The sequence below is a fragment of the Pleuronectes platessa genome, chromosome 4, assembly GCF_947347685.1.
Source record: "Pleuronectes platessa chromosome 4, fPlePla1.1, whole genome shotgun sequence".
Lineage (NCBI taxonomy): Eukaryota > Metazoa > Chordata > Actinopteri > Pleuronectiformes > Pleuronectidae > Pleuronectes > Pleuronectes platessa.
In genome coordinates, this window is record NC_070629.1 from 29,883,707 (window position 1) to 29,905,551 (window position 21,845).

The following is a 21,845-nucleotide window of genomic DNA, read 5'->3' on the forward strand; positions in this document are numbered from 1 at the left end:
TTTGTACCGAGCTGGACTTTCTGTTTCCTCCTTCTCCTCTCGGCTCGCTCCTTGTGCTCAGTACAACACGTGACGCTCACAGTCAGGACTACTGACAGCTAAATCATCCCAATAAAAAATAACCTTAACTAACCCTCTGAACTTGAACTAGTTCATTTTAAGTGTGAACTGGCTCAACGTTGCAAACAGCTACTGGACACCAGTCAGCATTGAGAGGCAGAAGTAGGGCTGGATCATTACACTCCTGTGACCAATCCTGCATGAGACTGCGGTTAGGCCCGCCTTTCTCATTAGCATAAGGACACTGCAAATGAAAAGGAAATGTATCAGGGAATAAATAAATGTGCAAATATATTTAAGACATTTATTTTGACATTTCTCTTGGTATTAACATATTTTATTTATTTATTTCTGTATTTATTTATTTATTTCCATTTTTATTTATTCATTTATTTATTTATTTCTGTATTTATTTATACATTTATTTATTTATTTATTTTTACTTAAGTCATGTATGGTCCTCCATACACCACCAGGTTCTTCTGGATAACAACTGGACGAGCTTCGGAGGAGGATGGCTTTCAACGGGACATTACGTTTTGTAACGTGACCAACCAATAAGTAGTAGTACTGTATTTGCAATGTCTAACCCTAACCCTATGTATTGATGAGAATTGTATTGTATTGTTTATATCATTATTATTATTAATATTATTACTCAGGCAACATTTGTCCATAGTATCATTGTATCGTCGTTAAGCTGTAGTTGTATTATTGTCCTGCAGGCCGCGCTGTTTCTCAAAGTTCACACTCGATGTAAACAGCTCAGAGACTCTGAAAGCGGAAGAGGCACAAGTGCTCCGAGTCTCTGAACCCCAACGCAAGGCATCATGGGAGCTCTGCGGTCAGGGAGCTGCTGCTCGCGACTCATCTCCACTCACGTGCACTGTCTCTGGTCACGTGAGCACTGAAAATCTCGCGAAATTAAACAGTTTGAACAAAATGCAAATTCCGAGTTATTTCCGGGTCAGGAGGCGGCGGTGGAGGACGGGACGAGCGGACTGAACCCGGACGGAACCCGGACGCAACCCGGACTGAACCCCCGGAGCGGCCTGCCGGTTGTGTTGCTAACCTCTGCGGGTGTAGCCCCACAGGCTAACCGCAGCTAGCTGAGCGCCGACCCGCAGTCCGAGCCCCGCCGCCGGTCACATGAAGCGGGTCTGACCGGGGGGAGCAGGAGGAGGATGGCTGAGCAGGATGCACCGCCGGAGGGCTTGCACGGGCCGGGCAGGAGGACCTCCTCGGACGGGAACGGACACGTTGACAGCCCGGACGAGACACTGTCCCCGACCTCGGTGATTTATTTCAGGGAGGCTCTGAGCTCCGCTAACGTCCGGTTCGGGAAGCCGGGCTCCGGGTCCCCGGCTCCGCTCCGGCACTATGACTTCCAGATCGAGAGGATCGAGTCCAAGCGCAGGAACAAGAGTAAGAAACCTTTCTAGACTTCCATCAGCAAACATGAGCTCCTGACATAAAGAAGCTAACAACACTGAGCTCTGTTAGCATCTTTAAATACTTAAAGTACATAAGTACACTAAAGCACCTGCTGTTAGCATCTTAAATAAACTTAAAGTACACAACTACACTAAAGTACCTGCTTTTAGCATCTTAAAATACATAAAGTATACAACTACACTCAAGCACCTGCTGTTAGCATCTTAAAATACATCAAGTATACAACTACACTAAAGTACCTGCTTTTAGCATCTTAAAATACATAAAGTATACAACTACACTAAAGTACCTGCTTTTAGCATCTTAAAATACATAAAGTATACAACTACACTAAAGTACCTGCTTTTAGCATCTTAAAATACATAAAGTATACAACTACACTCAAGCACCTGCTGTTAGCATCTTAAAATACATCAAGTATACAACTACACTAAAGTACCTGCTTTTAGCATCTTAAAATACATAAAGCACACAACTACACTAAAGTACCTGCTGTTAGCATCTAGCTTGTTGGAGGAGTTAGCTAACTTTGGATTCTCGCAAACAAACAACTTCTTGTCTTTTTTTACTTTAATACAATTCTACTAACTAATGTATTTTGAGTTCTGCGGTTAAAACAGATTTTCTTCTCGAACTGATTAAATCCTCAGTAATTTAATGTGTCACGCCTGTCAGCTGACAATGCTGTAAACAAGCTGTAAACGAGCTGTAAACAAGCTAACAAGCTGTGTGTGGTTCATGATTAGATAAAACTTTATTGATCCACTTTCACTAGTAACAGCAGAAAGAGAGACAGACACACACGTACATATGGGTGAATCATCACAATAAGAGGTGTACATGTGAAATAATGTAATATAATAAAATGTAATGGCAAATGTATTATATAGAACATTTCATGAGCATAAACTCTATGTGCTTCTAATTGAGAGAACAGTAGAAGACCACAAGCACAACAGATTAATAAATTCAACATCAATGGTTCATACAGATGATGTGAAGAGGTTGATTCTTCTCTGTAGTTTTGACAGTAGCTCTGCTGTTTGCTGTCGTATGAATTTAACGGTGGATCAGTCGTTAGCTGCTGGTTTAGCTTTGAGCTCCGTCTGTCTGTGGTGATAATTGTTGTGTCTGTCACTCACATATCATTCTCTCTCACCTAACATGAGTTATGTCAGTTATTCACCTCTTTAACTGATCAGAAAATACTAATTAAAGCTCTTTCAACATGTAATCAACTTTATTCTGCTGTCACTTCCGCTGGCTCATCATAATTCATGGGATTCTTATTTTAACTCAGCAACCGACCTCATTTACAACATAGTTCGTATAGAATATAAACAAAACATTCCAAGACGTCAAGAAAACACAAATCCACAAAATAAAAGCCTCAGTAATGAATACAGTATATAACTCAATAACTTGTACATAATAGAAAATAATTGTTACTGTACAGTGGCCACACCCCTTTCATAAAAGCAGTCTTTGCAAACAAACAAACAAATGCAGATAAAAACATAACATCCTTGATGGAGGTAATATTACTGAGCCCTGGTGGTGTGGCCGGTGTCCCATCTGCTAACATGGAGAAGGCAGGGTTAATGATCTATCCTGCTGCCAGCCACCAGGGGGCCATCAAGAGGCTGTGGCTTCACTTAGTGGAGGTTCTGATTGGTCCAGTCTATTGTTTGTCTTCACATGACGGAGCAGTTCAGTAATTGCATTATCAAAGAACAGGCCTCAGTTCCAGGTCAGGCTGTTGATGCTCGAGAGACGGATGAGTCCTCAGCTGCATCATTAGACCTGCCTGAGCACCCCCCCCCCCCCCCCCCCCCCATCCTTTTCCTTTTTTTACGCATGCACCATCTGCTCACGTGACCGTGTGTGTTGCTGTACCCAGCACTGATGTCAGCCATCTTGGTCAACACCCACCCAGTGCATTCACTGCGGTGCCGAGGCAATCCAGTCGGAGAGAGGCGGTGTTGAGCTGAGCGGAGGAGGGCTGTGATTTCCAGACCCGGTGCTCTCCTGCATTTTAAATCCCCCCCCCCCCCACCACCCCCCTGTCTGCACAGAAGGGGATAATCGGAGGTTAAGAAGAGGAGGAGGAGGAGGAGGAGGAGGCTGAGGAGGAGAGGACGGGGCAGCCTTTCTCAAGCCGGCAGTGTAATTAACTCAGTTGGAGCAAGGAGGAGAGAAGGATGCAGGCGTAGAGAGGAGGAGAAGCATCACTCTTTCCACCACCTGCTAAACGCTGCTGCCAGCCTTCCCCCCCCCCCCCGTCTTGGCCTTTTCTCTCCTTTGTCTCTTTTCATCCTCTCTGGTTTCTCTCTCTCTCTCTCTCTCTCGGAGCTGTTGTTTTTTTGGGGCCTTCGCTGGCTTCTGGAGCCATCACGCCTTTTTCCCTCGGCTGGTTGTGTTGGTTTTGCCTCACATCAGCTGAGTCATCATGGCTGATCTGACGCCCCAGAGCGAAACCCCGACTCCCACCACGGACAAGATCACCCAGGCCGCCCGCGAGACCATTTATCTCTGCAACTTCCGCGTGTCTGTCGATGGCGAGTGGCTTTGCCTTCGCGAGCTCAACGACATCTCGCTCACCCCGGACCCCGAGCCGGCCCTTGAAGGTAACGTGACGGATTAGCTCATCAGTGGGAGTCTGTGTGATGTCTGTTAGGGCGTGGTGGTACACCAGGTCTCCGGACGCTGCACGTTTCAGCCCAGGAGACCGTGGTGTCCTGTTTGAGCTGTGTCATGGTGGATTTCACGGGGGGGAGGTTTGATTTCTCGGAGCAGGATCACACAGCAGGAAGACGCTGCCAGGAAATGGGACGGGGATGAGAATCAACCCGGAAGTGCAGGTTGTTTTGTCACCAGGATGAATTTGCCTGTAGCAAATCAAATGGACAGCTGGATTTTGACGGGCCTGTTTTCTTAAATCAACAGATTGCAACAGAACTCCGTTGTCATGTTGTTTGTGTTTCGCTTTCAACGTTTGTTTCACGTTGAATCCAGATATCTGGGTCTGGAAGTGACGCATAAATGATCTGTAAACACACATGTCTCTACAGTATTCATTGTGTCTCTGTGGTTTGTTAGTTCTACACAACAGATGATGTTGTGTCTGTTGTCAGATGAAGACTCCCTCGTCTCTTTGCCACGCCTTCTCTCAGCACAGACCAGGCAGGTCGGCAGTTCAGACTCTTCCTCGGCCAGTTGGCAAATTCAGCACCGCAGCACTTCCCCCTCCGGCTGAGCAGGAGATCTATTGTAATGATGTTACACAGGAGCTTCGACACCTGCAGAGACATTTATCCTGTTGTGTGTCTGCAGGATAAAGTCTCTAATGTTGTGCGTCAGATTTCCGGGTTTATTAAAAGGGACGATCAATATTTTATTCTTCGCTTGACAATGTGAGTTTCACTCCGGCAGATACTGAGGTTTATTCATTTCAATGCAGAGTTCACGAGTGGAGTTAACCTCTGAAGAACTGGAGAAATCTGATATTCTGTCAGAGAATGAATGATACTGATATTGAGTTAATTATTAATGTTGGTTTGTTGCCCTCTAATGTAAACAGGATGTATACAATGTAAGAAGCTCATGGAAAGACGTTGAGCCCTCACTGACAAAATTATTCATCTAGCATTGATTTTACTGTCCTGAATTATTATTAAGTCATTATGAAAATGCTGGTTTGTATAAAACTGGAAATTTACTTCTCGAATCTGAAGGATTTATTATATTAATATTAGTACAGGACATCATGTGATGCAGTCAGACGTCTATGATTTGGACTGAATTAGATGTAATCAGTCTGTCAGGCTGTTCACTGTCATCACAGTATTACACATCATGAGTATATAAACTTTAATAACTTTTCTACTAAAACAGCCTTGATTCACATTTACACCATTTCAGCACCAACAATGTCTCATATCTGCATTAACTGGTTGTAATCAGATCTTCACACAAAGACCATCACATCCACATGAAGCAACCAGATGCTGAGGGAAACTATAACCCTGTGGAGCTGCTGCACTAAAAGCCTGAGTGTCTGTTATGTACTGATATAAATAATGGATTAGTTCTACATGTATGGATGGATCATGAAGTGCTGACTGTAGCTGGTTTCATATTCTCACAGGAAACAGGTTTTATAATGAAACAAAGATTTTCTTTGTGTCCAGCGACACAACCTGAATTTTACTTCCTGGAAAAGATTTGTTGTTTTTCTATTTTGAAGAAGTAAACAGAACTGACTGAAACAGAACTGACTCAATCAGAACTGACTCAATCAGAACTGACGGCTCCTGATAAGTGTAGCTCCCGACTCGTTCCTGCTGCTGTCGTCTTATTTTCCAGATCAAGTCACTTTGTTGTGTACTTTATGTATTTTAAGATGCTAAAAGCAGGTACTTTAGTGTAGTTGTGTACTTTAAGTTTATTTAAGATTCAGAGTAAAAACTATTTCTCATGTCCAGAGAAAAAAGCATCTTGAGAGAAAGACCGACTTTTTAGTCTAGGATCAAATTGTAAAATAATTTGTGTTTGAAAATTGTGACTGTTTGTTTGGTGTCTTGTCCTGACATGAAAATAAACTATATAAATTATAAAACGAGGACTTTAACGACACTGTCCTGTTTCTTCTTGTCTATCTTTTTAGATCCCAAGGATCCCATCGCGATTGAAAGGCTGAACTTGATGAACATGGCCAAGCTGAGCATCAAGGGCCTGATCGAATCCGCTCTGAACCTGGGACGCACACTGGACTCGGACTACGCACCTCTGCAGCAGTTCTTTGTGGTGATGGAGCACTGTCTGAAGCACGGCCTGAAAAGTAAGTTCTTCTCACGTCACCCTGTCATGTGGACAGAATCCTGTGATCAGTAGCTAGACCTCAAATAGATTTAAGTCAATTTGCTGCTTAAAAGTTTTCTAGAATTCTCTATTTATATTAGAATATGTTCAGATGCATGTTGTTTCCGTCAGTCACAGTTTGAGTATCATGACTCTGTGACCCAGATTAAATAACCTCTCACTGTCTGTGGGCCGTCAGCTAAGAAGACCTTCCTGGGGCAGAACAAGTCCTTCTGGGGGGCGCTGGAGTTGGTGGAGAAGCTGACGCCTGAAGCAGGAGAGATCACTGCCAGCGTCAAAGACCTGCCGGGGCTCAAGTGAGTGTGTCTTCATTTCCCTGAAGGAGGCAGACGGATCCTCCCTGACACCTTCTAGATTTAAGTGTTATTACAAAATCTGTGCCCAAAACGTCATAAATGGATTTAAAGGCACAGGAATGACCTGACTGAGGCAACTCTGGCTGCAGTTTCTGATATTAAGTTTGATATATTTTTATATGTTCAGTAATTGTTTTCTGTTTTGTTGACAGAACTCCTCTAGGAAGAGGTCGGGCCTGGTTACGACTCGCTCTGATGCAGAAGAAGCTCTCAGACTACATGAAGACCATCATCAACAGGAAGGACCTGCTCAGGTGTGTGTGATCACATGATGCACTTTTAGAAAGAAAGAAACCAAATAGTAATTCTGCAGCTCTTAAAAAGTATTTTATACTCTGCAACCTTTTTTGTATTCGGGCCACTCTCCCTTTTTTAAAGTCGCAATATTTCAGACACTAAAGATTTATGCTTCAGACTTTTCACAGGATTTAACACAGAATGAACCTCTCATACTGTAAATCTCTTGTTTGTTTGTTTTTGATGATTTGATGTGTCACACTGACAGTGAAATGGTAATAAATTAAATTCTATATGTTATTAAAAGGTTTAAAATGTAATGCTGACTCTGCTGAACTCTTGTCTCCTGTGTGTAGTGAATTCTACGAGGCCAATGCGCTGATGATGGAGGAGGAAGGAGCCGTCATCGCTGGGCTGCTCGTTGGACTAAACGTCATCGATGCTAATCTGTGCATGAAGGGAGAGGACCTGGACTCACAGGTGATTCACTCACTGACACCTCATCACACGAGGAAGAGATGAAACCCAACAGGCTCAGTTCATGATCCGTGGTCACAGGAAGGAGGAATGTTCTCTCTTCATGTGGTGGCTTTCATTTTTATGTGCAGGTTCAACTTTAAACACTTTTATTGATCTTCATAAACGAGACGGTGTGAAGGTGTGAAGCAGTTGTTTCTTTTTACTTTAGCTCAGAATGTTTTAACGTTCAAACTTAAGTAAGAAACTAAGTAATTTTGTGGAGACTTCATGTAAACACTGGTTGGTTTAAAAAAAATGATTAAACATATGTTGTATATTTTGTACTCACATTGTTCAAACTCAGAGAAATCCACATTTCTTTTCAAGGTAAAATTACGTTTTATTTTGGTAACTTGTGTCATTTAGATTTTAATCGGTAACGGTGGTGAAAACAACGACTCCCATGATCCTTTGCTGCTTCACCAAACTAGGTCTTTGGTTCTGGTTTTGATTGAGACGGTCAAAGTCACATCTGTTTTCCACTGTTTGGCTCTTTTATATCTGTCGTGTGGTTTCTGATGTCATTGATTCTCTTTCTCTCGTTCAATGACCTCCACAGGTCGGAGTGATCGATTTCTCCATGTACCTCAAAGATGGAGGACACAGCAGTAAGAGTGCAGAGGGGTGAGTGCTGCCTCCTGACCTCAAGATGAATTCAAACCAGAGACACTGACAGTTTACTTTGTGTTTATTATTATTTTTAATACTAAAATATCTTAATATCTCTCTCTGCTCCTCAGTGACGGTCAGATCACAGCGATTCTCGATCAGAAGAATTATGTGGAGGAGCTGAACAGACATTTAAGGTTCGTCTTTACTCCATCTCTCTTCACTCCATCTCTCTTTACTCCATCTCTCTTTACTCCATCTCTCTTCTCTCCATCTCTCTTCACTCCATCTCTCTTTACTCCATCTCTCTTTACTCCATCTCTCTTCTCTCCATCTCTCTTCACTCCATCTCTCTTTACTCCATCTCTCTTTACTCCATCTCTCTTCTCTCCATCTCTCTTCTCTCCATCTCTCTTTACTCCATCTCTCTTCTCTCCATCTCTCTTCACTCCATCTCTCTTCTCTCCATCTCTCTTCACTCCATCTCTCTTCACTCCATCTCTCTTCACTCCATCTCTCTTTACTCCATCTCTCTTCACTCCATCTCTCTTCTCTCCATCTCTCTTCACTCCATCTCTCTTCTCTCCATCTCTCTTTACTCCATCTCTCTTTACTCCATCTCTCTTCTCTCCATCTCTCTTCTCTCCATCTCTCTTTACTCCATCTCTCTTCTCTCCATCTCTCTTCACTCCATCTCTCTTCTCTCCATCTCTCTTCACTCCATCTCTCTTCACTCCATCTCTCTTCACTCCATCTCTCTTCACTCCATCTCTCTTCACTCCATCTCTCTTTACTCCATCTCTCTTTACTCCATCTCTCTTCACTCCATCTCTCTTCTCTCCATCTCTCTTCTCTCCATCTCTCTTCACTCCATCTCTCTTTACTCCATCTCTCTTCACTCCATCTCTCTTTACTCCATCTCTCTTTACTCCATCTCTCTTCACTCCATCTCTCTTCTCTCCATCTCTCTTCACTCCATCTCTCTTCCCTCCATCTCTCTTCACTCCATCTCTCTTTAGTCCATCTCTCTTCCCTCCATCTCTCTTCACTCCATCTCTCTTTAGTCCATCTCTCTTTAGTCCATCTCTCTTTACTCCATCTCTCTTTACTCCATCTCTCCTCACTCCATCTCTCTTTACTCCATCTCTCTTTACTCCATCTCTCCTCACTCCATCTCTCTTCTCTCATCTCTCTTTACTCCATCTCTCTTTACTCCATCTCTCTTCACTCCATCTCTCTTCACTCCATCTCTCTTTACTCCATCTCTCTTCACTCCATCTCTCTTCACTCCATCTCTCTTTACTCCATCTCTCTTTACTCCATCTCTCTTTACTCCATCTCTCTTCTCTCCATCTCTCTTCTCTCCATCTCTCTTCACTCCATCTCTCTTCCCTCCATCTCTCTTCCCTCCATCTCTCTTCACTCCATCTCTCTTTAGTCCATCTCTCTTCCCTCCATCTCTCTTCACTCCATCTCTCTTCACTCCATCTCTCTTTAGTCCATCTCTCTTCACTCCATCTCTCTTTAGTCCATCTCTCTTTAGTCCATCTCTCTTTACTCCATCTCTCTTTACTCCATCTCTCCTCACTCCATCTCTCTTCTCCCATCTCTCTTTACTCCATCTCTCTTTACTCCATCTCTCTTCTCTCCATCTCTCTTCTCTCATCTCTCTTTACTCCATCTCTCTTTACTCCATCTCTCTTCACTCCATCTCTCTTTAGTCCATATCTCTTTACTGCATCTTTCTTCTCTCCATCTCTCTTCTCTCCATCTCTCTTCACTCCATCTCTCTTTACTCCATTTCTCTTTACTCCATCTCTCTTCTCTCCATCTCTCTTCTCTCCATCTCTCTTCACTCCATCTCTCTTCACTCCATCTCTCTTTACTCCATCTCTCTTCACTCCATCTCTCTTCACTCCATCTCTCTTCTCTCCATCTCTCCTCACTCCATCTCTCTTCACTCCATCTCTCTTCCCTCCATCTCTCTTCACTCCATCTCTCTTTACTCCATCTCTCTTTAGTCCATCTCTCTTTACTCCATCTCTCTTCACTCCATCTCTCTTCTCTCCATCTCTCCTCACTCCATCTCTCTTCACTCCATCTCTCTTCACTCCATCTCTCTTCTCTCCATCTCTCCTCACTCCATCTCTCTTCACTCCATCTCTCTTTACTCCATCTCTCTTCTCTCCATCTCTCTTTACTCCATTTCTCTTTACTCCATCTCTCTTCTCTCCATCTCTCTTCTCTCCATCTCTCTTCTCTCCATCTCTCTTCACTCCATCTCTCTTCACTCCATCTCTCTTTACTCCATCTCTCTTCACTCCATCTCTCTTCACTCCATCTCTCTTCTCTCCATCTCTCCTCACTCCATCTCTCTTCACTCCATCTCTCTTCCCTCCATCTCTCTTCACTCCATCTCTCTTTAGTCCATCTCTCTTTAGTCCATCTCTCTTTACTCCATCTCTCTTCACTCCATCTCTCTTCTCTCCATCTCTCCTCACTCCATCTCTCTTCACTCCATCTCTCTTCACTCCATCTCTCTTCTCTCCATCTCTCCTCACTCCATCTCTCTTCACTCCATCTCTCTTCCCTCCATCTCTCTTCACTCCATCTCTCTTCACTCCATCTCTCTTTACTCCATCTCTCTTTACTCCATCTCTCTTCACTCCATCTCTCTTCTCTCCATCTCTCCTCACTCCATCTCTCTTTAGTCCATCTCTCTTCACTCCATTTCTCTTTACTCCATCTCTCTTTACTCCATCTCTCTTTACTCCATCTCTCTTCACTCCATCTCTCTTTAGTCCATATCTCTTTACTGCATCTTTCTTCTCTCCATCTCTCTTCTCTCCATCTCTCTTCACTCCATCTCTCTTTACTCCATTTCTCTTTACTCCATCTCTCTTCTCTCCATCTCTCTTCTCTCCATCTCTCTTCACTCCATCTCTCTTCACTCCATCTCTCTTTACTCCATCTCTCTTTACTCCATCTCTCTTCACTCCATCTCTCTTCACTCCATCTCTCTTCTCTCCATCTCTCCTCACTCCATCTCTCTTCACTCCATCTCTCTTCCCTCCATCTCTCTTCACTCCATCTCTCTTTACTCCATCTCTCTTTACTCCATCTCTCTTCACTCCATCTCTCTTCACTCCATCTCTCTTCTCTCCATCTCTCCTCACTCCATCTCTCTTTAGTCCATCTCTCTTCACTCCATTTCTCTTTACTCCATCTCTCTTTACTCCATCTCTCTTCACTCCATCTCTCTTCACTCCATCTCTCTTCACTCCATCTCTCTTCACTCCATCTCTCTTTAGTCCATCTCTCTTTAGTCCATCTCTCTTTACTCCATTTCTCCTCACTCCATCTCTCTTCTCTCCATCTCTCTTCTCTCCATCTCTCTTCACTCCATCTCTCTTCACTCCATCTCTCTTTACTCCATCTCTCTTTACTCCATCTCTCTTTAGTCCATCTCTCTTTACTCCATCTCTCTTTAGTCCATCTCTCTTTACTCCATCTCTCCTCACTCCATCTCTCTTCTCTCCATCTCTCTTTACTCCATCTCTCTTCACTCCATCTCTCTTCACTCCATCTCTCTTCACTCCATCTCTCTTTACTCCATCTCTCTTTAGTCCATCTCTCTTTACTCCATCTCTCTTTAGTCCATCTCTCTTTACTCCATCTCTCCTCACTCCATCTCTCTTCTCTCCATCTCTCTTTACTCCATCTCTCTTCTCTCCATCTCTCTTTACTCCATCTCTCTTTACTCCATCTCTCTTTACTCCATCTCTCCTCACTCCATCTCTCTTCTCTCCATCTCTCTTTACTCCATCTCTCTTTAGTCCATATCTCTTTACTGCATCTTTCTTCTCTCCATCTCTCTTCTCTCCATCTCTCTTCACTCCATCTCTCTTTACTCCATCTCTCTTTAGTCCATCTCTCTTCTCTCCATCTCTCTTTACTCCATCTCTCTTTACTCCATCTCTCTTTACTCCATCTTCACTCTCTTTCTTCTAACGGGACGTGTCTGTCTGTTTTCAGTGCGTCAGTAAATAACCTCCAGGCCAAGGTGGACGCTCTGGAAAAGTCCAACACGAAGCTCACAGAGGAGGTGAGTCTTGTAAATGTTTTTATTTCTGCTTCATTGTAAATCTTCAGGGATTCTCTGTGTTTACCGAGCTGCTCTGTTGACTTGTGTCTCCTCAGCTTGCCGTGGCAAACAATAGGATCATCACTCTACAAGAAGACGTGGAGCGAGTACAAGAGGAGAGCTCGTATCAGCTGGAGTCCAGAAAGGTGAAGAAAGCATTTTATCACATTATTTTAATTGAGATGAAACATGAAACAAGGATCCTCTCTTTTCACTAACATCATTAAACATGCTCCTGTCGTCTTCAGGCTCTGAGAAGCGACTCGGCACCAGATGGACAAGCGCTCGGTGAAACACGCAAGCAGCTCAAAGAGGAAACTGTGCTTCGATTGGTGCGTTTCTGACGGTTGTGTAGCCTCGTGTAACCGACCTTTATACTGAAGTGTCACTTTAAATACTGTCACAGTTTATATTTACTGATAATGTAATAAAGCAAGTGTCAGTGGTACATGCAGATTATGGTTTTCCACATATCAGTCATTTTATTATTCACTTTCTATCACTGGAGAATACACAATGTTCACAAAACAGTTGTTTAGTTCCTGTGTGTTTTTGACAGAGTTCTGTTTGTTAAATCATATGAACAATATATAACTGACACTTAAATCTTTCACTGCTCAACATAGAGACGTTTGTTTTTCCCTCTGAGAGTGTGAGCGAGCTCTGAGTGTGCGTTTGACGTTGTGACTCTGTGTGCAGGACGTGGAGAAGGAGCTGGAGGTGCAGATCGGGATGAAGCAGGAGATGGAGCTGTCGATGAAGATGCTGGAGAAGGACATCTGTGAGAAGCAGGACGCTCTGGTGGATCTCAGGCAGCAGCTGGAGGACCTTCGTGCCATCAACCAACAGCTCAGCCACAAGTCACAGGTAACGATTCGTCTGTTGTCCTTCGACTTCAGGAAAAGCTCCAACAAGATCCAGAGCTTCTCCGTTAAACTTTGTCCCTGTTCACTCACATTATTAACATCTGTCCTCAGAGATTTAACAACAAGTGTCTCTAAGTTATTCTGGTTCCACCAAGTTCTGCTGTTTTAACTCAGTCTGGGTTCATGTGTCAGTCTGTTTGTGTGAGAGAGAGAAAAGTCAGGAGGGACCAAAGATTTTACTAATTTAAGAAGAGAATTCATCATTATGAGTTGGTCAGTGTTTTAAAATAGTGGTCACAAACAAATCTACTTATGGACATTGAGAATTCTGTTGATTGATTCAATTGAATTTTCCTTTAATAAAAAGTCCCATTAACAGCGACTTGTTGTTCTTCCTCCTCAGAGCACAGAGGCCAGCTCTAAACAGAAGAGTGAGGTCATCTCTCGCCTGGAGGAGAAGATCAACCAGATGTCGGGGACAGTAAAACAGCTGGAGAGCAGGTGAGACCAGTTCAACACCATCGTTCATATTCTAAATATCCCAGTGGACAGAAGGTTTTTTTAAAGGTTTCACTAAACTGCATCAATCTCTTAACCCTCCTGTTTGTTGTCTCTCTCCTTCACGTTCTCGATCATTATTTATTTCCCATCATTTATGTTATGTTTTGAATCAGTGAGAAACATTTGGTGAAGCAGGCCAAGAACCTGAACTCCGCGGCGGGGAAGCTGCTCCAGCTGCAGCAGTAGCTCCGAGCCGCCGCCGCCTCACATCTGCATATAAACATACAACCCCTGGCTTCTATAGAAATAACCCAACTAGGATGTTCTCTTTATTCTGTACGATGCTCCTCCGTTGAAAATTAAAAACCATCTCGCCACGTCCTCCTTCAGTGGCTCTCCAGCATCAGCTTTGAGTAGTGTGGACTGAATCGATCCCTTTAGCAGCCCCCCCCCACCCCTCCGTGTGTTCTCCGACTGGTGTGTTCGCCACATCAGGGTTCTGCTTTTATTTTGGTAGACATTTTAAAAAACACCCCCATTTAATGGCGAAGGTAAGAGGAGTCTGAACGTCCACGTGATGGACAGGATGGTGATCATGTGCCACTGGACACATCCTGGATATTTGAGTCTAGTGGACTGGCTGTAATGTCGTTGAGGAGAATTCCACCAGTACCAGAGACTGGTTCAGTGTGTGACACCAAGAAAAGACAGAATCCGATGTTTTAACGAGTTAAGTTGTCGTTTGTTGATCCACGAGAGTCGAAGGCCAGGGCAGGAGAAATGTACCGTAAGAATAAAAAGGGCAAAATTAATTAATTAATTTTGAATTGTATGTGAACATAACATTGGTGTAAACTGTAGTAATCATTAGGCTAATAAAACAATGAACGAACACAGCCTGCTTCACCTTCTTTGGCTTTAGTTTCACCTTTTCTCCTCTTTTTTTTAATTTATTTGTTATTTAAGTTTCGAAGTCATCTCTCTCCCTCCATCATCGAGTTTTCATTTGATCATAAGTTTGTGTTAACGCGCTCGCCTCAACCCAGATGCAAGCAGGCGGAGCGAGAGAGGGTCCTGGCGCTGGAGGCCAACCGGCTCTTCAAGCAGGAGTTTGGAGACAAGATCGAGAGTCTGCAGGCGGAGGTGGAGCAGCTGAGGAGGAACAGGTGAGCGCTGAGGGAACAGGAGCTTTCAGATCAGGTGGATTTAAGTTACATCCACTGAGGTCGTCCTGTTTTCATCCCTGTCCAATACTGTGGAGGATATTTCACCTCCTGATGATAATAATGTGTATTCTGTCTTTATATAAATCTGTGTCCTCTGCTTTGTCCTCCTCTTGATGTTTCAGGTCAAACCTGGATCACGAGCTGAGGAGAGAGAGAGAGCGACGCAGCGAGCATCATCTCATCGCTGGTCCCAGAGCTTCCAGTCCTCCGAGGCAGAGGAGACTCACAGAGGACACATCCAGAGTACGTCTCTGCTCATCTTCACTTTCAAGTGATGTCCAGTTGAAAGTGCTTTTACATAATCTGAGATTTCTTTCCTGCAGCAGCTCCCAGAGTCTCCGTCAGGGAGAAGAGACATTGAGCCGCTACTCGTTGGACACGAGGACAGAACCAGTCTGAGCTCCAGTTTGTGAGTGGATCAGAGTCGGTGTCACAAAGATCCTTCATGTTCTGGACACATATCGACTTTTTAAATTGTCTTACTTCTTCTTCTTTCAGATCTTTGTCACATCACGAGGATGAACAGGTGAGAATTTACCTTTTTACAACAGACCTGTGTGTGATTGAGTTTATGAGCCACGAAATCCTGTAAACAAAACTTTAATGTTTCAAATTTATATACACAAAGATTTATGGCAACAAAAATAATGGACGACTCAGCATAAAATAAAATCTGCTGCTGCTTCCATTTCCCAAATCTCTCATTTGAAATAAAGTACAACTCCTTTGAAACTATTGATATATTTTGAGGGAAACTTCATTTGAATTCAATAATTTTCTATAATTATATCGAGGTAATGTTGATCATTTACATATCTGGTGAGAACATTAATGAAACATCCTAAAATGTTCTAAAACATTGTTGTTCTCAGAATAAACAATCTTGTGGAACAGGATAATTAAAGTTCTGATAAAAATAAAATGTTTGTGGTTTGTGTGGCTGTCGTACTTTCTGACCAACAACCAATAAATCAAGTGCAGGCCATAAACACAGCTCCTGATTTATTACATAAAACCATTTCCTCTGAACATAAGTCAGAGTTTATATCCTGTGGAGGATCCCTGGAGATCTTGGTCCAGACTTTCTCAACAGTTTGTCTCTCACACGTGAACAATGCAACAAAGAGTCTCACACAAAATATTAATATTGATATTAAGATAAGCTTTTTAAGGGCAGCTTTGTATTTCCTGTGTTTAGCTTATTAAACAGGTTTCTTCAAACAATCTGCAGAGCTGACAGTAACGTGCAGTCTGGTGTTCACACAGCAGATGTCCACAGTTTGTTAAATCCCTGTGGTGTGGCTGTTCCCTGCAGGAGGAGTCGTTTGTGGAGATCAGTGAGCCGACCGTGTGCACCATGTGTGAGCAGGACGACTCCCTCCTGAAGACAAAGGTACGACGAGAGCCTGGCTCAGCAGAACTCACACCTCCTCCAGGTCCAGCTTCTCCTCACGAAGCCACAGATTCACTAGATCCTGAACTGTATCTGGTTAAAACCCTTGTTCCTCCTCTTCCTCCAGAAACAGTGTAAGAACTGCAGCGGCGTCTTCTGTGAGAGCTGCGTGTCCAACGAGCTGCCGCTGCCGTCCTCCATCCTCCCAGAGACGGTGTGTGTGGCCTGCTACTCGCTGCTGCTGCAGCAGTACGCCTCCACGCCCACATGAACAGATCGGACACGCGGGACACATCGATGTGTGAACCTGGCACCGTGAAGAAATGCACTTTTTCACTCCTGAACTCTGTGGAATCTTTTAATCACTTTTAATCCAGCGGTGTCCAGATGTGCCACGGAGCGCTGAGCAGGTTTCTATTTGAATCAGATGCTGTTGTGGTTATAAAACCTCGGGTGTTGAGCTGCTGTGGTGTTTTTCATTTAAATAGAAACCTGCACTTCCTCAGCTCCAAGTGGTCGGGCATTATGAAAATCATCTCATTTAGAAACTGACGTTCCACAGTGTCCACTGAGTGGACTGAAGGGTCAAAGGTCAACTGAAAATATTTTTAACCTCTATTTTTAAAAGATACAAAAGGAAAAACTGGATTTTCACAACACATCAGATTTAATCATGAACATCAGAATATTATGTAAGTGCTGATGAATGAAATGTGACTGTACAGATGAAGATAAAACACTTTTGAACACAGATATTAAACGTGTCAATAATAGAATGTTTGTAAAAAGTATTTGACACAATATCAAATTTTCGGGAAATGTTTATTTAACTCAATTGAGTTTAGAATCTTCCAAAATTTAAATAATACACAGAATATCATCTCATGTTTTATCACAGTCTTGATGTTTTCAGTATGAATCTGTTGGAGATTGATTCTACGCTCGCGTTTCTACGTTTAAATATGAGATATTTCTGCAGGTGAGCGGCTTAGCTTAGCATAAAGACTTGAAACGGGTGGGAACAGCTAGCATGGCTCTGTCTAGCTGTCCTGGCTTTGCATTAAAATCAAAATATTACACGGACAGTTTGAGGATTTATGTTTATTGTTAATTTTCCTGAACTTATTAACGCTACGGATAAAAGAGGGTTTTCTGTCTTGGTAAGAAAACAAATGAATCTTTCCCTAAAAGTAAAATGAGTCCTTCAGGTTCACAGAGGTGAAGATCACATGTTTATGATTTATAATATATCATTCTGGGTATAATGTTTTCTTCGCTGTCACTGACGTTAACTAAGGCTTCGTAGAATCTGCTGCTTCTAGGTTCCGACGGCATTCTGAGTTTTTCTTGGCACTTTTAAAAAGCACTCGTCTGGTTTGAAGAGGACAAATCAACATATCAGCAGTTTTTATGTGTTATTGGTTCATATGAGGGGGAGGAGTCAGAGGCTGGAACCAGACCAACCTGTAGATTTCTCTCATTGGAGACAAGTAACATGTGGAAATGCTTCTGAGATCAATAAACTTTTATTCTATTTTAACTGTGACGACTCCCAAGTTAATTTAAACCTTCATCTTGAAGCTTAGAGAAGAATTTACATTAATAAAACTGATCCTGAAGAAATTTCACCAATTCATCTTCACCAGTTATTTCATAGATGCAGTTACATGAGTTTATGTTGGTAGTTTAAATAATGAATACATATTTATAACCATCGTGATTCAGGTTTGTTTATTGTTTCAGTTCGGGCTGGAAAATCAATGCAACAATCTTGGGTTGTGTCGGTTAATGAAGAAGTTTGGTGTCGTCATCGTTCATCTGCAGGAGAAAATATTAAATTACATGTTCAGTTAAAATGTCAAAACATCTCTTCTGGTTTTTAAAAGCAAGATTTTAAAACAAATATAGTTTAATAAGAGATAAACAGAGTTGTTTGTCACTTAACTCTCAGAGGAAGCTATGACACAGTGAGGACAGAAACCAGTTCACCCACTAAACGTAAGTTAGAATAATTTCAACTTGTCATTCAAATTAACCTATGATTGCTAATTAAACATTTAACAGTGTGAATTATTTAACATTTATGACTGAATGTGGGTGCAGCATCTGTAATTATTACGAATATTAATAAATCAGTGTCTCTCACCTCCCGTTAGAATCTGATGAAGAGTTCAGGAACAACTCGACGTATCTTTCCCCTGAAAAGTAAAGAAAGTTCAAAAGTTAAGTTCTAACAGCAGTGATCATTGTATAATATAACGTTCTACATGTTTATGATATTAAAACAACAATATGACGATTAGTTCTAATATAAAACAGGCCAAAAAGTAGATTTAAAATGACTGACTGTCTTTTGAGTTTGTAAATAACAGAAGATTAAATCTATGTAATCTGAAATTAGAAAAATATTTATATATTTTTTTTAATCTTTTGTCAAGAATACATATTATTCTGTTTGAGGGTGAAATTGAACAAGTGAGGTTTGTTAATTTATTTAATTACGGAACAAATTTAATATTAAGAATCTGAAAACTTGGAATCGGGTTTATATTTAAACAGCTGATGTGATTCTTATCTCACAGACGGGTTTAAACAGGACTAGGGGAGCTGCTCCTGCTCGGCCTCACCGATGTACTGTCTGTTTCTGGTCAGGGCCTCGGCCGCGTCCTGGTGGCTGTTGAAGTAAACCCCCGCCTCGCCGTTCCGCCGGCCGTCAGCGCCGCATTCGATCAGGATCCTGGAGACGGCGAGAGGAGAGAAGAACTGCAGGAGAAAAACAATTAATAACAATAAAAACAAACATCCAGCTTCAACGTCTCTTCCGTCTCCATCTTGGTTTTCACCTTCACGATGTCTTCTCCGGACGCCTGGAAGGGAAGACCTCGCATGTGGATGTAGTGAAGCTGCGCCGTGGAGCTCGGTGGAGAACCTGACGGAGCAGAAACCAGGTGTCAGGTGACGTCAGGAGGAAAAGACGCCTCCTCCATGTTAGCAGAGGGGACCAGGTCAGTAATAAGAAGGTCACCTGTTCTGTGATTGGTCGGTGCCGAGGAGGCGTTCCTGCTCCCCGGCTGAGCGCCGCTCTGAGCGGAGCCCGGACTCATCCCCTTCTTCTTCCTCCAGCTCGAGTGGATCTCCTCCGTGGTGCTGGGAAACACCTCGATGTATCTGCTCGTACGACAGGAGGAACAACACGTCAGCTAATGGGACCTCGGGCCGAGGAGAAGCTGAACAGGACCAGCTGTCTGTGGGGAGTCGAACCTGTTTCCTATGACGTCCCGGTCCCTCTGCAGAGCGCCGTCTGCTGCTTCCTGAGAGCCGAACTGCACGAAGGCCTCTCCAGAGTTCCTTCCTCTGTGGTCCGTGACCACCGTGATGCCGTTCTCCGCAATATCCAAACCTGCCAATCAGAAACAGATCCCGAGATATTTCAAATACAGTAAAAAACTTGATGAGGAGCCGAAGAGGTTTTTGTTTTCATCACCGTCTGAGATCTGAGTAAACAGGCAGAACCTGGAATAATTTGTTTCCACTGTTCTTAACACGGTAAGAAAAGAACGTTAGGTTTAAGCCCTCCGAGCAACCTTCTGGTTTATAATAAGTATAATAAGTGAGATTGATAAAGCAGCAGTTACAGGTGAGTGGAGCTCTTCATCCGTCCTGTGGTTCACCTGAGAAGAAGTGGACGATGTCCTCCTGGCAGCAGGAGAAGGGGAGGCCCCTCAGCTTCACCACCCAGCTCTCAGCCGGAGCCGTGACGGCCTTGTTCAGGATGGCCTCCGCGTCGCTGTTCGTCACCTCGGACACTGCGGACGCACACGGAGCACGACTCAATCAGTTAATCTGGTTTCTGAACATCTCCAGGAAACTTCTATAAAAACCCTCCGAGCCTCAGCGTGACGGGTTTCCCACCGGGGAGACGAACCTTCCACGTATCGCGGGCCCAGGTACTGCCGGTGCTTCTCCAGAGCTTTGTTCACGTCCTCCTCGTGCTCCAGCTCGATGAAGGCTCGACCCGACGACCTCCCCAGCCGGTCCAGGGTGAGGTGGATCCCCTTCAGCCCGTCCCGGATCCGGCACTCTGCAGCACATCACACCGGCAGCGGGAGTTAAACACATGAGGATTCTGATACAGGACAGTTACACACACACACACATGAGCGGGTGAGAGTCTCACCAGAGAAGAAGTGCATGAGGTCCTGAGCCGAGCAGGACCAGGGGAGACCCTTCACCTGCACGATGAACACCTCCTTCTTCTCCAGCTCCGAGAGGCTCTGGTAGGCCGGCAGCGGGGGGTACTCGTCCTCACACGGGGGTCCAGCCTGGGGGGGGGGGGGGGGGGGGGGAAGTATTACTGTACACTGATATATACATACAAGTACACACACATATATTAAACTGTACTTATATACAACACTACTACTTACTATACTGTATTATATTCTCATATATAATAATGTAGTCATCCAGATGTATAGAGTAATAGTATTATATACAAATACTAAAGCACAGGTACCTCAAGACTGCACTTCTGTATGTACTAATATATCTTAACTTATAAATATATATAAAGAACAAGTACAAAATGAATGTTTCTATATCTGACATGCAGAATTATAAAGTAATATTTTAAATACTAATACTAAAGTGTAAGTACATCATACTTAAGTACTTTAGTAACTGATGTATTTGGTACATGTGTAATGTTCACAATATTCAGCCTGATAGCATTTATACTTTATTAAAGTATTATTATTATATACAAATACTCAAGCAGAGGTACTGTACTCATATATTTGTATGTATACAAATACTAGAGTACCTTAGAAGTGTACTGGAGTACTTCAGAGTCTAGTACGTGTCTTGAGTTGTACTTATTAAAGTTATATATATATTCTGGAGCTCGGGTGCTCACCTTGGTGCAGAGGCCGAGCTGAGTGCTCTTCACCGCGGACAGCAGCGGACACGCTCTCTGGAGGAAGCCGCTCAGGGGCGTCGAGGACCGGGCTCTCTGCTGAGTGAAGCCGGCTCTGGTGGTCGCAGCTCCGGGTAACGTCCCCGGTCTGAGCTCGGCGAGGCTCCGCAGCAGGAGCAGCAGGGGCCTGCGGGACATGGTGGAGGTGTGTGGCCGCAGCGGAGCAGCGGGTCTCCGGGGCTGAGGACGCGGGGCACCGGAGGGTTTGAGGCGGGTTGATGAGTGAGTGTCTCCCGGTGACAGACGCTCACATGAGGGAGGAAGATGAGTGAAGGACACGGCTGCTTCTTCTAGGTTCACTGGAGGTTAGCCAACATCTTACCGGCGCACTACTGCCCCCGTCTGGAGAGGAGGGGGAGTCAGAATGGATACTTACCTCAAATCTCTTCTAGTAATATAATATAATCTTACATATCATTACACAATATATTGATTGTAATTTTGATCTAAACCTTGCTACAATTTAGTGCCATGTCTATGTTTAATCTAATTCCCCAGGGTGGAAGAGTTTGTTCACACAGATTTATAAAAAATTGTAATATGTTGGAAACTAAATAAAACTTACTGATGTGTGTCAATTAATGTTGAGAGACAACTTCATGATTAAGAGTAAAATTAGAATT

At 43.4% G+C, this 21,845-nt stretch overlaps 2 protein-coding genes across 4 annotated transcripts; one reads left to right on the forward strand and one right to left on the reverse strand.

The window, feature by feature from the left end:
• Positions 1 to 553: 553 nt before the first annotated feature.
• On the forward strand, positions 554 to 17,787 carry rufy3 (RUN and FYVE domain containing 3). 3 transcript variants are annotated; one of them, XM_053419977.1, is made up of 18 exons: positions 554 to 1,485; positions 6,182 to 6,355; positions 6,575 to 6,692; positions 6,905 to 7,006; positions 7,346 to 7,469; positions 8,068 to 8,132; positions 8,249 to 8,314; positions 12,153 to 12,222; positions 12,318 to 12,407; positions 12,510 to 12,593; positions 12,961 to 13,128; positions 13,531 to 13,628; positions 14,675 to 14,794; positions 14,977 to 15,097; positions 15,178 to 15,263; positions 15,353 to 15,380; positions 16,170 to 16,247; positions 16,375 to 17,787. In XM_053419977.1, exons 1-18 carry the CDS (start codon positions 1,245 to 1,247, stop codon positions 16,516 to 16,518), a joined length of 1,977 nt encoding a protein of 658 aa, XP_053275952.1. In that variant the 5' UTR covers positions 554 to 1,244; the 3' UTR covers positions 16,519 to 17,787. The 3 variants fall into 3 exon arrangements, with proteins under 3 accessions (XP_053275952.1, XP_053275953.1, XP_053275955.1); XM_053419978.1 differs by lacking the exon at positions 554 to 1,485 and adding an exon at positions 3,916 to 4,142; XM_053419980.1 differs by lacking the exons at positions 554 to 1,485; positions 14,675 to 14,794; positions 14,977 to 15,097; ... (2 more) ...; positions 16,170 to 16,247; positions 16,375 to 17,787 and adding exons at positions 3,937 to 4,142; positions 13,802 to 14,520.
• On the reverse strand, positions 16,806 to 21,448 carry grsf1 (G-rich RNA sequence binding factor 1). Its single transcript, XM_053420013.1, has 10 exons — positions 21,163 to 21,448; positions 20,425 to 20,569; positions 20,173 to 20,328; positions 19,919 to 20,053; positions 19,509 to 19,647; positions 19,273 to 19,415; positions 19,091 to 19,176; positions 18,875 to 19,010; positions 18,394 to 18,445; positions 16,806 to 18,065 (listed from the first exon to the last, which is right to left on the reverse strand). Exons 1-10 carry the CDS (start codon positions 21,358 to 21,360, stop codon positions 18,062 to 18,064), a joined length of 1,194 nt encoding a protein of 397 aa, XP_053275988.1. The 5' UTR covers positions 21,361 to 21,448; the 3' UTR covers positions 16,806 to 18,061.
• Positions 21,449 to 21,845: the final 397 nt, after the last annotated feature.

Coding starts and splice junctions, on each gene's coding strand:
- rufy3 (XM_053419977.1), top strand. CDS start 1,245: ATGGCTGAGCAGGATGCACCGCCGGAGGGCTTGCACGGGCCGGGCAGG. Junction 8,133..8,248: donor AGCAGTAAGAGTGCAGAGGG/GTGAGTGCTGCC, acceptor TCTGCTCCTCAG/TGACGGTCAGATCACAGCGA. Junction 15,098..15,177: donor TCACAGAGGACACATCCAGA/GTACGTCTCTGC, acceptor TCTTTCCTGCAG/CAGCTCCCAGAGTCTCCGTC.
- grsf1 (XM_053420013.1), bottom strand. CDS start 21,360: ATGTCCCGCAGGCCCCTGCTGCTCCTGCTGCGGAGCCTCGCCGAGCTC. Junction 20,329..20,424: donor CCTCATGCACTTCTTCTCTG/GTGAGACTCTCA, acceptor GATGTGCTGCAG/AGTGCCGGATCCGGGACGGG. Junction 19,011..19,090: donor CCGGAGAAGACATCGTGAAG/GTGAAAACCAAG, acceptor TTTCTCCTGCAG/TTCTTCTCTCCTCTCGCCGT.